At 49.2% G+C, this 15,598-nt stretch overlaps 1 protein-coding gene across 6 annotated transcripts in view; it reads left to right on the top strand.

Annotated features, from left to right (window-relative positions):
• The window catches only part of CASS4 (Cas scaffold protein family member 4), a 38,394-nt gene that overhangs the window by 7,792 nt on the left and 15,004 nt on the right, over window positions 1-15,598 (top strand). For 5 of the 6 annotated variants that reach the window (XM_084774405.1, XM_084774404.1, XM_084774403.1 and 2 more), the window contains exon 2: window positions 12,897-13,319. The exons of the other annotated variant lie outside the window; for it this stretch is intronic. In XM_084774405.1, the coding sequence (XP_084630531.1) occupies window positions 12,897-13,319 (423 nt within the window). The remainder of the gene's footprint in view (window positions 1-12,896; window positions 13,320-15,598) is intronic. 6 annotated transcript variants of the gene reach the window in all.

The raw sequence follows: 15,598 nt of genomic DNA, 5'->3' as shown, positions 1-15,598 counted from the left end.
AGATGTCAGTCTGGGCTTATGCCTTCAGCTAGGGGTGTTTTTAGGGGAGCCAGGAAAATAAGGAATCATCCCGTCTGCCGCTTTCCCTTTTCTCATCTATGCTGCCTCATAGCCATGTTCATCAAGTTTATTCCCTTCTTTGTCCCTGGTGCCTCTGGCCAAGGCAGTCACCATGGCTGTCGGCTTCCAGATAGACAGCAGGAAACCCAGCAGAAGGGCTGCGGGGAATCCGTGTGCCCGCCCCTCACAGTGGCTGCTGCTTTCTGTCCAGAGAGACCTGCCTGAGCAGGTGCTAGAGCGCCCTGTCAGCTACGGTGTCCTCTGCCTTACAGCAGGGACACTGCCGAGAGTTGGGGGGCTGTGAGCAGGGATCTCTCCACTGGTGCTGTTTCCAGAGGAGGCTGTGGAGGGACTGCCTTTGTGTCCATAAAGGGCGGAGATGAAGGTGAGTGTGACTGCCTCTCTCCGATCTGACGCCCTTCCCTGCACTGTGGATTGCCAGGGGCCTGTGTGGAGGTCTCTGGGGTTATTTCAGTCAGTTTCCTGAGCCTCCAGGAAGTAGGCAATCATAGTTTTTAAAAGATTGGTATCTCAGGAAGGAGGTTAGGAAACAAAATCAGACTTTTGTTACTTTCTGTGTATCTGGGGAAGTGTGTAAATATATGAAATCTCAGGCTGAAAAGGGAGGCTTGTCACAAGCTTGAGACTAGCCTGGGCTATCCAGTACCTAACAAGAGCCTGGGGCAAAGACAAAACAAAGGTGGCATATTGCCCAGTTTAAAAGGAAAAAAAAAACCTTAAATGTCACATTGCATAAAAAGTAACCAAGGAGGGGGGATGTCCTAGTAACATCCTTTCAGAGGAATGTCACCAGGTCACTTTATACACATTCTAGAGACAGTTGGGAATTTTCAGCTCAGTCCAGACAGCTGTTCCCCTTCAGCTTCAGCTACTTCTCACTGTTTCCACAAAGCACTCCAGGGCCAGCAACCCCCTCCAGTGCCTGCATCTAGGATGCTTCAAAATAACTGCTTGGTTGTTACCTCATTTAAACGTCCCAAGTCCCCTTGCTGATGCAGCAAAGCTGGCTGGGAGGAAGGAGGAGCAGCATCAGCACGGGGAACAACTGGCTGTATAGTAGGATTCTGAGGGCAAGTTCTGGGCGTTAAATAGGAAGTCTTTTTTCTTTCTTTTTTTTTTTTCTTTCTTTTTTTCTTCTTCTATTTTAGGTGACTTTCTCGGTTCCCTATAACTTATGGAATTTTGTTTTAGTGTACACATAGCTGTGGAAATTTTCTCAAAGTAACAGTTAAGAAGCAGCTTCAGGGCCAGGGGTGATGGTGCACACCTTTAATCCCAGCACTCAGGAGGCAGAGGCAGGCGGATGGCTGTGAGTTCAAGGCCAGCCTGGTCTACAAAGCAAGTCCAGGACAGCCAAGGTTAACAGAGAGAAATCCTGTCTCAAAAAACGGCAGGGGAAAAAAAGAAGAAGCAGTTTCATTCCGAGCTGTGGTGGCACATGTCTTTAATCCCAGTATTCCCAGGAGGCAGAGGCAGGTGGATTTGCATGAGTTCAAGGCCAGCCTGATCTACAGAGCTGGTTCTAGGACAGTTAGGGCTACACAGAGACACCCTATCTGGAAAAAACAAAAAACAGCAAACAGGCCAGGCATGTTGGCAAACACCTTTAATCCTAGCACTCAGGGAGGCAGAGGCAGGCAGATCACTGTGAATTTGAGGCCAGCCTCGTCTACAAAGGGAGTCCAGGACAGCCAAGGCTACACAGAAAAACACTCTCTCAAGAAACAAAACAAAAAACCACAAACAAAGAAGCAGCTTTACGCTAGGCCTGGTAGCATAGGCTTGTTAACCCAGTTCTTGGGTGGTGGAGACAGAAATATCACAAGTTCAAGGCTGGCCTGAGCAACTAAACGAGATTGTCTCAAAATAAAAACTTAGAAAGGCATGTGGGAGTCTGGCTGCTCTGGGTCCCAGGATTAGAACCTCAGTATGGAAAAAAAAAATGAAGACAGAAAGAGGAATGGAGAAGGGCTGGGGAGAGAGGGAGGAGCATGCTTCCTTCTTATGCCAGAGGGTTGTGATGACGTAGGAAAGAGAGACAACAATGGGAAGACAGAATCACAGAGGATCATGGATGGCAGGTGCTGGAGAGAGAGGTAGAAGAAGGGGAGCTGCTGGTCTGGTGTTTACAGGATAGCACCAGGGTGGAGGAAAGTGGGCACATAGCTCCTTTCACTAGTGTCATGAATGCCACTGTGTCTTACTACCACTATGGCTAATATGTCCCATGGTGGCAGGCCCTGGTGCCAGCTGAGCCACCTGTCCTGCTGGATCTTTGTGCACAGGACCCAGAGCTGGCTGCATGAGGGTGGAGGTGGAGCAGGACAGCACCACCCCCCCCCCTTGACTGCCTAGAGACTCATCTCTTCCTCCCAGACTAGCCTGGAGCTGGGAGTCTCGTCCAACATAAGGACTTGATACTTGTGCATCTGCAAGCACATTTCCTCGACTTTGGCAGGTCGTGGTCCCCGTCCTGGCTTCTCTGTGCCTTCGCTATGGGCCTGTGCTCGGGCTGTGGGAGCAAACAGTTTCAAAATCCAGTGGCTCTAGGGTTTGAGGCAGCAGCTCAGTGGAAATGAGCTCTCTGGGCAAGTGGGAGAACCCAAGTTCAGATTCCCAGATCCACTAAAAAGCCATCGCGTGTCGCCAGCCCCAGCACTGGGGGAAGGTGTGGGTTGAGGCGGAGTCTGGAAGACCCCTAGAGCTTGCTGGCTGGCCGGGCTAAAGCTGAACAACTGAGCTCCAGATTCTGAGAGGGACCCTGTCTCAAAACATCAGATGGAGCGCTTTCTGAGACGGGAGGGGGATCTCTGCCTTTCACATACACGTGAGGATTTTCTCTTCCTTTTTTGGTGAATTACAGGCAAGGGATGTTTGATGACACACGGGGATCGTAGAAAGGATGTGGGATTGAGTGAGTCTCACTCACACTGTCTCTGTGCTCCAGCTCCTCAGAGCATCTGACCCTCCTGGCTTCTAGATGTTACCTCATGTCAGAAGTGACACCCCAGGGAAGTGTCAGTCAGGCACTCTGCTTCTTCCTCAAGGACCCCCCCCCTTCCCTTTTCAGAGAATGTGGGTGGAAAGCTCGGAGGTGGTGAGGGAGGGGGTTTTCTACTGTGCTCTTGGAAACTTTTCTTTCTCTTTCTTTTTTTTTTTCTAAACATAATGTGGGTTTGTTTGTTTGTTTTATGATGGAAAATAAGGCATTCTGAGTCCAATGGATAAGAAGACCATTTGGTCTACTATGGTCATTCCTAGCTGAGCTTTGCGTCCCTATATACAAACTGTCCCCAAGCTTAGCCTCCCCAAAAAGATATATAGTGACCTCTGTTGGAGCCCTCATCCATGGGGACCTCTCACTTCCTACACAGCAGATGGCTTCCCACATGGACAGCATGTGTGTTGTTCACATTTTATATAGTGTTAGGATTTGTGTCTGATGGGGGCTCATCTGTGCCGTGGTTTGGGTGAGCAAATGACAACTTTGTAGAGCGGGTTCTTTCCTTTATGTCAGGTTCGGGGCTCAAACTAACATTGTCAGACCTGCACAGGAAATACCTTCACCCAAGGAGCCATCTCACTGGCCAGTGTATGCATATATATATATATATTTTTTTTGCCTGTGTATATGTATATGCACCACATTTGTGCCTGGTGCCCATGGAGGTCAAAGTAGGGCATTAGAGCCCCTGGAACTGGAATCACAAATGTTTGTGAGCCACTATATAGGTACTGGGGATTGAACCTGGGTCCTCGGGAAGAGCACCAATCACTCTTAACTGCTGAGCCATCTCTCCAGCCCGGTAGTGTATTTTTTTTTTTTAAGCGTAGTTTCTATGTAACTATTGTTTTGTGGATCTCAAAAGGGAAGTGTGAATCCTTTACCTTCTCTAAAAATTCAGAATTCTTGAAAATAAGCCATGGAACCCATGAGACAGAAGGCTGAAGTGTTCAATGTGGCTCTGTGTCAAAACTGTAGTTCAAAAGAGGCCCTTGCTCAGCCTGCCGCCCGGCCCTTCCAAACAACACGGGCTGCCATTGCCAGGAGCACTCTTTCCTCTGCTGTCTCTTGCTATGGTCTCACTATGTGTTAGACCCTCCAGTGTCCCTGGCTTCAGTGGAAGCCACTGCAGGACTTCTCTGTCCCCAGCTGCAACCTTGTTTATTTTAGAAGCAGAGGAGTCTGGAGACGGGGAAGTTTGTGAAAGATAAAACAAGCAGGAAGCAGGCCTGGACACCATCATGCTGGCTGACCCCCAATTTGGAAAGAGGGAAGGAAGGAAGAAGAGAAGAGTTCAAAATAGCAGGACACTCAGGGACTCTGGGGAACGCTGACTTGGGCACAGGAGCTCACACTCAGTGGCATTGACCTTCATCTTCCAAGAGAAGCAAGGCAGGCCTTTTAAAGCCAGCTTAGGGGTGTGTGCAGCACACTACTTCCCTTGACCCCCTTAGTGATGGCTTTCTTATCTATTGTTGTTGTTGTTGTTGTTGTTAATTATTATTACTGTGTGTATGTGTGGGTGATGTGTATAATGTGTATGTGTGCGCACGCGCGTGTGCATGTGAAGGTCAGAGGAATTCTATGAAGTCAGTTCTCTTCTTGCACTTTTATATGCACACTGGGGATCAAGCTCACGTCACCACGCTTGCTTGGCAAGCCATCTCACCAGTCTGCTACTTTTCTTTTCTTTGGCTTGGTCCTTTGAAAAGCAAAGTGACTCTTTAAAGTTGGCCTGTGCACACCACAGTCCCCACCTCACCCGTGCGTCTCATAGAGGCTGCTCTACCAGAACTAATTCCTGCCCAGACCTTATGTGCCGTCTCCATGTTTCACTGTTGCTTCGGCGCTGGGGTGCAGCCCAGGGCCTTGCAGGTGCCAGGCAACTCCTAGCAGAGAGGCATGCCCTCGGCCTACGGCCATTCTTAAACCAGCTCATTCTAGATTTGAACTCGTTTAGCAAATTAGACATAAAGCTGAGGTAGAAGACTATGGAGATGCGACAGTGACAGCCTTCAGGGTGACCTGAGCACGATGCGCTGTCTCTGCTGGGTGACCGTGGGCATAGAAGTCCTCTAAGCTCCCTGGTCTTAAACGCCTCATAATGAGGGGAACCATCCAGACCTGTCCTCCTGATCTGACACATGACTTTCTGCATTTTGGTCCTTTCCATAAACTGGACAAATGAAAAATCAAAGGCACAGCTGAGGGACAGGCAGGGACTGTGCCCACCCCCACCCCCACCCCCGCCCAGCCTGCAGAGGAGAGTCAGGTTTAGGCGTGGAGAAAATGAAGGTCGGGATGGAGCTGGGCTGCAGCTGGCCCTACTTAGAGCCAGGACAGGACACTACTCCATTTCCTCTGGCTTCTGGTGATGGTAGAATCATGAGGACCCATCAACCCTTGCGCCATGAGGCTCCTGCCTCTGGTAGTTACCTTTCCCGCCTTCCACAAGGCCCTCTCCCAGTGGATCCAGCACTGCCCCAGCCTTTCCCAGCAGCCAAGGGAAAGCTGACTCCACCCATTCTTTGGCATCATTAGCCTATTTGCCTTGAACTCCATACACTTCCCATGTCACCACAGAGTATAATAGTAGCCATAGCAGAAATCGAAGTCCCAGGACTGTGTACGGCCGTCCAGCTGCTTGCTTCCCAGTTCCTCTAACTCCTCCACTCACCCACCCTCACACCCTCACCTGGGGCTTCCCCTATTTCTCTTTCTCTGCTGACAGGCCTTCCCAACACCCCCATCTGACTAAGTCAACACCCCCCCAGATAGCAACTGTCCTAGGAAGATTTCCCTCTCCTACCACAACTTTCCCAACAACAGGCAAAGATTCTTTAATTTTCCCCATATTTTCTTTTCTGTCACACTCATGAAGCCTCTTGTCTACTTCTGTGGATATTGGATGTTTAGTTCTGTGGAGTTTGAGTAGAGACAAGCCTTACCCATCAGAAGGTGCATTACATAGGTCAGAAACTGTCTTGCTTACTGTGGTGTTTTCAGAGGGCTCCTGGCAGGGGTACATTCATATTTGTACATGTCCTGGTAGGTGAGTAGATGGATGGGTGGGTGGATGGATTGATGGATGGGTGGGTGGATGGATTGATGGATGGGTGGTGGATAGGTGGGTGATGGGTGGGTGATGGATGGATGGGTGGGTGGTGGATGGGTGGGTAGATGGATGAGTGGGCAGGTGGATGGGTGGGTGGATGAGTAGGTGATGCATGGATGGGTGGGTGGGTGGATGTACAGATGATGGGTGGGTGGGTGGGTGGATGACCTTCTAGATGTCTCCAACTGTAATGCAGATCAGCCTCTTCCTCCAGTTGAATAGAGGTTGCACACTGATTCTTGCGGGTATACAATGTCCCCCTGCAGTGAGGTCACCGCTGTTCTTTGTCTTCGGCCCTAAGATGCTCCTGATTCTGCCTTCCAAATGCCTGTTCCTTTCTTTTTCCTTTTCCTGGCTGTTTATGGAGATGAGTGTGTGCAAGAGTGTCCATGGGCACTTCTACCTGAGGGTGAGGGCTTGGTCGGATGAAGGGTGAGGAGGCTGCCTGCTGGCAGAGGGAGAGAAATGTGAGGTTCCAGGGGAGGGCTTGAGGATGTGTGAACATGGGAGTTAGAGGAACTGAAAGTGATCAGTGTCTGGATGGCCATATGCTTCTCCCACACTAGGTGTAGTGACACATATCTGTAGCCCCAGAATTTAGGAGGTAGAGACAGGAGGATCAGAAGTTCAGCTATTTAGGGAATATAGACCAGTATGGCCTATATGAGATCCTGTCTCAAAACTATAGGAACCTATAGAGATGATTAGGACGAAGAGCACTGGTTGCAGCTGGGCATGTGGTGCACACCTGTAATCCCAGCACTCTGGAAGGCAGGTGAATCATTGTGAGTTCGAGGCCAGCCTGGTCTACAAAGGGAGTCCAGGGCAGCTAAGGTTACACAGAGAAACCCTGTCTCAAAAAAACAAAAAAGGGGGATTGTAAGATCACTGGCTGCTCTCCCAGAGGACCAGAGTTTAATTCCTAGCACCCACATGGTGGCTAGCAGATGTCTGTAAACTCCAGTTCCAGGAAGAATATGATGTCCTCTTCTGGCTTCCTCAGGTACCGAGCATGTACATGGTACACAGATATACATGCAGGTAAAACATCCATACACGTGAAATAAAATAAAAACGACTAAAGAATAAACTAAGGATTATCTAAAACAAGCAATAAAAACAAAGCAAAAAATCCATAAAACTTACCCTAGCCAGCAAGGAACAGATACAACAGTTGTTTAAAAAGACTTTTTCATAAAAGCAAGAATGAAGAATGCCCTGGGGTCAGTGAGCCTCAGTGGGGAAAGGGTGGTGAGGAGACCTGTTACCATCCTGTTGACCTGAGCTCTATCTGGAGACCATATTGTAGGAAAAGCTGACTCTAGCAAATTGCTCTCTGATCTCCACATGTGTGCTATGGTACAAGTGCAACACACACACACACACACACACACACACACACACACACTCATGCACACAAAATAAAATATTTTTTTTTAAATTCATTTATTTATTATTTATACAAGTTTCTGCCTGCATGTATACCTACACACCAGAAAGGGCACCAGATCTCATTATAGATGGTTGTGAGCCACCATGTGGTCGCTGGGAATTGAACTCAGGACCTTTGGAAGAGCAGTCAGTGCTCCTAACCTCTGAGCCATCTCTCCAACCCAAAATAAAATATTTCTACGTGGGCTTTTTGTTTTTGTTTTGCTTGTTAGTTTGGTTGGGTTTGGGTTTTGAGACAGAGTTTCTCTGTGTAGCCTTGGCTGTCCTGGACTCATATTGTAGACTAGGCTAGCCTCAAACTCACAGAGATCCACCTGCCTCTGCCTCCCTGCGTGCTGGTATTACACTCATGTGCCACTGGGCCTTGCTTGTTTCTACATTTTAAAATAAGAACACCTCTGTTTTGTGCATGAAATCTATCTGCCCATGTGCCTATAAAAAGAGATAGACATGTGTCCTGCATTGTCACTTAAATATCCCTGCCAATGTTTCTAAATTAACACCCAATTAAAGAATAGCTTGTGCGCCACCCTCAGAGACTGCTGGACCGCTGTCAGGTTCCGTTGCTGTGGCTGTCAACTGCTTCCATATGTTATTTTCAAAAAACTATGCATGGTGATGCCAGGAGCCTAGGTGCACAGTGATGACTTACTGCTGCTGTCACACCATGGGGCTGCTGTGGTATCTCCTCTCCCTACATGACAACTGGCCATGACTTGTCCCACTGGGCTCTACCATAGGGCCGTCATGTGGGACCAACTCTGAGCCAAGGGAGGCAGTCTTTGCAGAGGTGCCCCTTGATCTGGAAACCAGTCATGCAAAGGTCTGGTAAAAATAGTGTTCTGGGCATACGGAATGGCAAGGGAAGGGTTCGAAGCTGACAGCATTATGGAAAACCCAAGAAGAATATGGTTGGCAGACCGTCAATGAGGACAGGAAGGGCCTGCCTGAGGGCGGGCCATGGCCTCAGAGCCACCCTAGGAGCTTAGATGGTATCCTAAATGAAGTTGTGAGCCATTCCAGATTTTAAACAGGCTCAGGTAGGTGTGTGTGTGTGTGTGTGTGTGTGTGTGTGTGTGTGTGTGTGTGTGTGTGTAAAATGTTATTCTCCCTGGAGACTAAGGAGAGATTTTCAAGGAGTGGGTCAAAACAGATGGGAAGAAGCCAGGAGTGGTGGCACATGCCTGTAATCCCAGCACTCAGGAGGCAGAGGCAGGTGGATCACTGTGAGTTTGAGGCCAGCCTGGTCTACAAAGTGAATCCAGAACAGCCAAGGCTACACAGAGAAACCATGCCTTGAAAAAACAAAAACAACCAACCAACCAAAAAAAAAAAGTCCCAAACAAACAAAAATAGATGGGAAGAGGCCCATAGAGCCCAAGGGACTTAGGACAGAGGATTAGATCTCTCTGCCCCTCTGTTTCCTTACCTGTAAAATGGAGACAAGACAGCCCACACCCGAGGCCTCTGGGAGTTTGTGATATAAAACTATTGAGCACTCAATTAAAATAGTGTCTCATTCCATATAATTCACTCTGTTCCAAGACTTCCCACGTGTGTTTCACTCCTCTTCTGGTACTGTCATTGCTGGGGTTTTGATTTGACCTTTTGAGACCCGGTTTTCTTTTTCTTTTCTTTCTTTTGGGGGGGGGGGTTGGGGGACTGTTTTGTTTTGTTTTGTTTTGTTTTTCGAGACAGGGTTTCTCTGTGTAGCCTTGGCCATCCTGGACTCTCAGTGTAGACCAGGCTGGCCTCAAACTCACAGTGATACACCTGCCTCTGCCCCCCTAGTGCTGGGATTAAAGGCGTGTGCCATCATGCCCGGCTGAGACCAGGTTTTCTATAGACCAGGATGATCTTGATCTCCTAACTCACCGGCATGCCCTCCCAACGCTGGAGTCTGTTACAAGCTTGGGGCACCTTGCCCATCTTGTCTTATTATTCCTGTCTAACAAATTTTAATTATCGCTGTTATTAAAATTTGGTGACCTAGGACAGGAGATTTTGTTGTTGCTTACCTAGCATGCTTGGTAACATCTCTTGGCCCTAGGCTCCATCTCCAGCCCTGCAATTCAATTGATTGCTGTAAGCATCCATAGATACCCTGCGCTATTTATAAAGACCTAGCTTACAAAAGGGACTTGTAGTGTAACATATTTAGGTTACTTTGTACTTGAAGATGTGTCAAGGCAGCAGGCAGTCAGCTGGAGGAAACCGTAGCTCAGGGTTGAGGCAGCTGCTAGTGATCCAGCCCAGCTGTGGGTGCCCCGTAGGGCAGCTGCTTCCTGGCTTGGATGATCCTAAAGACCCATTGTTTGCTGGAAACACCCCTGCCTCCCTGAGTGTCCAGACCCAGAAGACGCCACTGCTGTCTGGACAGTGTGGCTCAGCTGCTTTCAACAACTGCTCCCTGACACCCACAGATGCTGTGCACTGCGGTGATAGGCCCTCCCTTCAAAAGTTCATTGGATGGATTTCACAAGAACATAAAGAAGGGTGAAGGCGAGCTTTGGCTTTTCATTTCCCCAAAATAGATAAGTTATCCTTTTCTATCTCCTCTCTCCTCTCTCAGTCTGTCTCCCACCTACCTCCCACCCCCACCCCTCACTGAGACAGGCTCTCACTTCATAGTCCATGTCTGAAACTTACACTATAGCCCAAGGTGGCTACACACTAACAGTAAACCTTCTGCCTCAGCCCCCTGAGTCATAGGATTACTAATAACTAGCTTTCAAAGAGGTGAAATTGTGAATCTCCAGCAGATATAAAGTAATCGACTAGGCACAGGAGCTCACACACACTATTCCTGTATTCGGGAGGTAGAGACAGGAGGATCAGAAGTTTAAGGTCAGCCTGGACTACAGAGAGGCAACATTTAACAAACAAACAGAAGCCGGGCGTGGTGGCGCATGCCTTTAATCCCAGCTCTCAGAGGCCAAGGTAGGCAGATCATTGTGAGTTCGAGGCCACCCTGGTCTACAAAGTGAGTCTAGGATAGCCAAGGCTACACAGAGAAACCCTGTCTCAACAAACAAACAAACAAACAAAAACAAAACAATAACAACAACAAAACCAAACAGAAACTCTAGAAAAGTATCCCGTTGCTTCACTAAGTCTGAGCCTGTGGTCAACACACCAGGAGAACATACAACCCCACCCTTTAAGCTGGTTTCTGCAAGCCCCCACAGGAAACCATGAGTTCACACTCCAGGGAGGGTATACCAGGATATTCTGGTCCCCTTCTGTGAGCATTCTTTCTAACTATTGCTTAAAGGGTCAGCACGGACTCACAGAAAGCCCCTGGTCTCCCACTTTAGACAGAACTAGGTTCCATGCTCTGGCTTTTTACCTCCTAAAGACTCAATGGTCCCTACAGCAGGTGGCTCCCGCCCCATCCATCATGAGACCAACAAATGGCTAATGTGGACCCTGGGGACACAGCTGAGAGGGAGAAGGGTTGTTGTCCTCTGTGAGTTAGATATGACTATGGACCCGGGAAGATCCTAAGCAGGCCGGAAGAACCAGTCTGCTTTGCAGAGTGGCATCAGAAATTCCTTTTTCAGGAAGTGGCATTCAAGAAGAGTCTAGAAGGATGTGTGGTATCCCAAGGGTAAAATGCTGATTGAATGTTTGGGGGTAGTGAGGAAAGCGCATAGTCAAGACTTCAATCCTGGTGAGGAAGCGTGGGACATGGAAAATCACAAAGGGTTTGGAAGGTTCTGGACCTTAAGGATACCTAGGCACTGAAAGATGGTGAGAAGGGAGTGACAGGATGGAAACTGAGGTTTCTAAAAACTCAAGCATGGGGCCAGTGCCATACAGCAGCTGCATTTCTTAAATGTTTGCTGAAATTCTGAAGAAAAGTGTGTTAACATACGAAACAGGCAGAGCCTAGGAGTACCAAGCCAGCCCTCTCCTTTTCAACTTCATATTGGAAAGTCCCTGTGGTTGTGGCTCACCATGGGGAAATCTCTGCCGGCATGCTATGACTCCATCACTCACTACCTGTCTGGGAGAACAGGTAGGTTGACCAGGGAGGTGGTCCACTCTCCTAGGTGTGTGGAAGCCCCTCACAGGCCAGTTTGAAGAGTCTGAGTATTTCCAAGGATAGGTTAAGAAGCCCCCTGAAGGGGGGCTGCAGAGATGGCTCAGCAATTAAGAGAGCTGAGTTTGGTGCCTAGCACTCGTGTTGAATAGCTTACACCTCTCCACTGCCTCTTTGATCGTCCTCGGGCACTACACACACACACACACACACACACACACACACACACACACACACACACACACATACACACAGACACACACATACACGTACACACACAGACACACACACACACACAGACACACACACACACACAGACACACACAAACACACACACAGAGAGACACACACACACAGACACACACAGTGGAAGATATTTTTGTAAAGCGTTTTAAGTGTTCTTGGCAAAAAGTGTTAAATTAGTGTGCCTCTGACATATATGAAGAATTGGAGCTCTTCCAGGCAGGGACAGTGGAGATTGTAACAACCTTTCCATCTTGTCCCCTACCCCCAAGTACTTACTCTGTGCCTAGTGCTGGTGAGGCAAGCACTCTACCACTGAGCTACACCACTAGCTCTTTCTTGCTTTTTTGAAGCAGGGCTCACTAAGTTGTCTAGGCAGATCTTGAACTCTCAATCCTTCTGTCTCTGCTCCCCAAGTGCTAGAAGTGCAGGTGTGAGGCACCAGCTAACAAACATCCCTCAAGCTTCTCCCTTATCCCTGGGCCTGAGCCTGATGATGGGGATAGAGTAATAAGTAAACAAAATTTAAATATACATATGTATGCGAAGACGCATTTCATTCGAGTAATAAACTCACTCACAGAAATCAGTGTTATTCTCGCTGTACCCATAAGGAAACCAAGGCTCAGAGTAGGTAAGAATTTCAAGACAAAGGTGGTATACATGGGACTTTGACACAGTGTCAGCATGCAGCAGGCAAGCATGTAACTACAGGAGTCATAGCTTCCACACAGTTATAAAAGGGCTTATTAGGGCTACTCCTCTTGCACTTGGGGTGCGGGCAAAGCACCCCAGAGGACGTGGCATCTCCAAAAACCCTAAGGTTGGGAAGAGCAAGCAGAGCCAGAGCCTCCAAGGCAGGGCCGTGAAAGTGGCCTGGAGGCATGTGCTGTGGTTTCTTGGTGGCCTGGTGTAGCCACTGGCAACAACTGTAACCGGGACATTCTTTCCTCCAGATCCTGTTGGCCAAGGCACTTTATGACAACCATCCTGATTGTTCCGACGAGCTGGCTTTCTCCAGAGGGGACATCCTAACCATAGTGGAACAAAATGTGCCAGAAAGCGAGGGCTGGTGGAAATGTGTGCTTCACGGGAGGCAAGGCCTGGCTCCTGCCAACCGACTCCAGATCCTCCAAGAAACCCCTGCAGACAGACCCTGTCACCCGTTCCTGAGAGACCTGGACACAGATCTCACCAGCTCAGAGGCGCCTTACCAGGTGCCCAATTTGTTCCGCCCACCACCTCCGGGGCCTGTGTATGAGCCAATGAAGGGCTGGGTAGAGGGGCCACTGCCAGCTGCTGCCCAAGTCTACGAGTTGCCTGACTCACCCTCCAGTGCCAGGATCATCTGTGAAAAGACTCTGAGCCTCCCCAAACAGGTGAGTGTGTCTCCAAATGAAAGCACAGGTAAAGTGTACGGGAACACCCAGGGGTTTCGACACACCCTAGCTATTGCTGTTCATCAGATCAAATGTGGGAAGCAGGACCTCAGAGCCCTATCAAGCACCCTCTTAGCATCCCTGTGACTGCCCATCTCACCAAGACTGACCAACGTGTGGTATCAGTTGAAGGCCCATGGAGGCGTGTGCAAGGAGCTCACATCACAGACACCACTAGAGACAAGAGGGACCCGTGATGGGTCAACTCATGCCATGTCAAAGGCCAGGCACTGCTCATCACATTCAAGACACGCATCAGCCTTCACCCAGACCATTCACTCCTACAACTGTGGCAGAAGCATACAGGAGGACAGACAGAGATGAGGAGGTGAGGGGTGGCCACAAAGGAACTAGCGCAACCCCAAAAGTCCCCAAGTGTGTGTGTGGGAGAGTGTTGGTTATAGATATTTTGCAAGGTTTTTTTTTTTTTCACTCGTTTACTTATTTATTTGGGACCAGAGCATGCCTGGGCCACCGTACATGCTTGGAAATAAGAGGACGCTTTCAAGAGTTGGTTTTCTCCTTCCTTCCATGTGCAGGTCCCAGGGATAGGCTTGGTGGCAAGTGCATTTATCTGCAGATCCATTCCCATCCCACCTCCAAAACCTGCCCCAGAATATCATCTTTTGTTTCTGTCATCTCATGGCAAACCACAACACAGAGATCAGAATGGAGTGTTTCTGTGTGGTTGAATCCTTTAACAAAAGACTAGGGGGAAGAGCCAAAGCAACTCCCCCCTTCTCTCTCTCTCTCTCTCTCTCTCTCTCTCTCTCTCTCTCTCTGTGTGTGTGTGTGTGTGTGTGTGTGTGTGTGTGTGTGTGTGTACTTGTATGCAGGTGACTGTGTGGGCTAGAAAGACTAGAACCCACACAGATGGTTCTCCTCAGGGAGAAGGGTTGAGTAAGGAGAAAATTAAACAAGATAATGAGCAGGGGCTTTTATTGTATTCTGCCCTATGCCCCCAGAACCTTGCATGAGCCAGGTCCTCAATAAGTAGTTCAAGAACAGGCAGGTGGATCGCTGTGAGTTTGAAGCCAGCCTGGTCTACAAAGCGAGTCCAGGACAGGCAAGGCTACACAGAGAAACCCTGTCTCGAAAAACAAAACAAAACAAAACAAAAGACAGTCCACACAGCTGGGAGCTGAAGCTCAGCTGGTGGAATGTTTACCCAGCATGCTTCAAGTGCTAGGGGCCATCCTAACCATCGTGTAAACCAGACCTGGTGGGGCAAGCACACTCACAATCCCAGCAGGCAGCAGATGGAGGCAGGGGGGGGGGGAGAGTTAAGGACCAGCCTCAGTTACATAGTGAGCTGAAGGCCAGCTTTTGCTACATGAAGTCCTGTCTCACAAACAACAAACAAACAAACAAACAAAACAACCCCCCCCTGGCCTTAGCGCTCGATGACCATAGGCATCTTCTACCATCTGACATTTGGCATGCTACTAAAATGACACATCTCCCCTGGCCATGTAGCCAACAGAGGCCTTAGTGGCTGACTCGTGTTGGGGAGACAGGGCTGGGGGCGGGGGTTGCTTCAGTGGTATTTCTTTAAGATTAGATCACTGGGGGCGGGGGGAGTGGGCAATGCCATGGCATACCAGGTAAAGGACCCTCCCACGAAGAAACCTGATAACCTGAGTTTGATGCCCATAGCCCACATCATGAACAGACAGGCTCCACAAACCGTCCTCTCACCTCCACAAGGGCACTATGACACCCATGTGTGCACTTACTATAAGTAAATTAAAATGGGGGAAAGTCACGCCAGCTCGTTTTCATTTGAATGTCCTTCCAAAACCAGTACAAGGGGGTGGGTGGCGGGGGGGGGGTGATAAAGCTCTGTCTCAGTCTCCAAGGAAAGCAGATGTGATGCTCACCCACTGATCCCAAGCCTACCCGGTGCCCAGCACAGGGCCAGGCTCCACTGCTGAATGACACAGGGAGTCCACCCAAGCGCGGCCTCGAGATGCCACGCGCAGGCTCCGCTCTCCATCTGCATGCAGACTGACACAACGTGAGGGAGAAACTGAGTCACTACCATCTCACAATCGAAGCTTAACTCGAGTGGACAGGTGCAGTGTGAGCAGCGAGGCCTGCCTTGCTGAAGCCAGTCAGAGAATGCATCCTTCCAGGGGGGCCCCTGTGGTGAACAGGAGAAACCACAGCCACTGAAGGGGAACTGACCCTGTGCAGGCTCTCCAGGACCACAGAAAGCA

The sequence above is a fragment of the Acomys minous genome (genome assembly GCF_964271855.1).
Source record: "Acomys minous genome assembly, chromosome: 3".
Taxonomy (NCBI): Eukaryota; Metazoa; Chordata; class Mammalia; order Rodentia; family Muridae; genus Acomys; species Acomys minous.
This window is presented reverse-complemented; position numbering and strand designations above follow the sequence as displayed.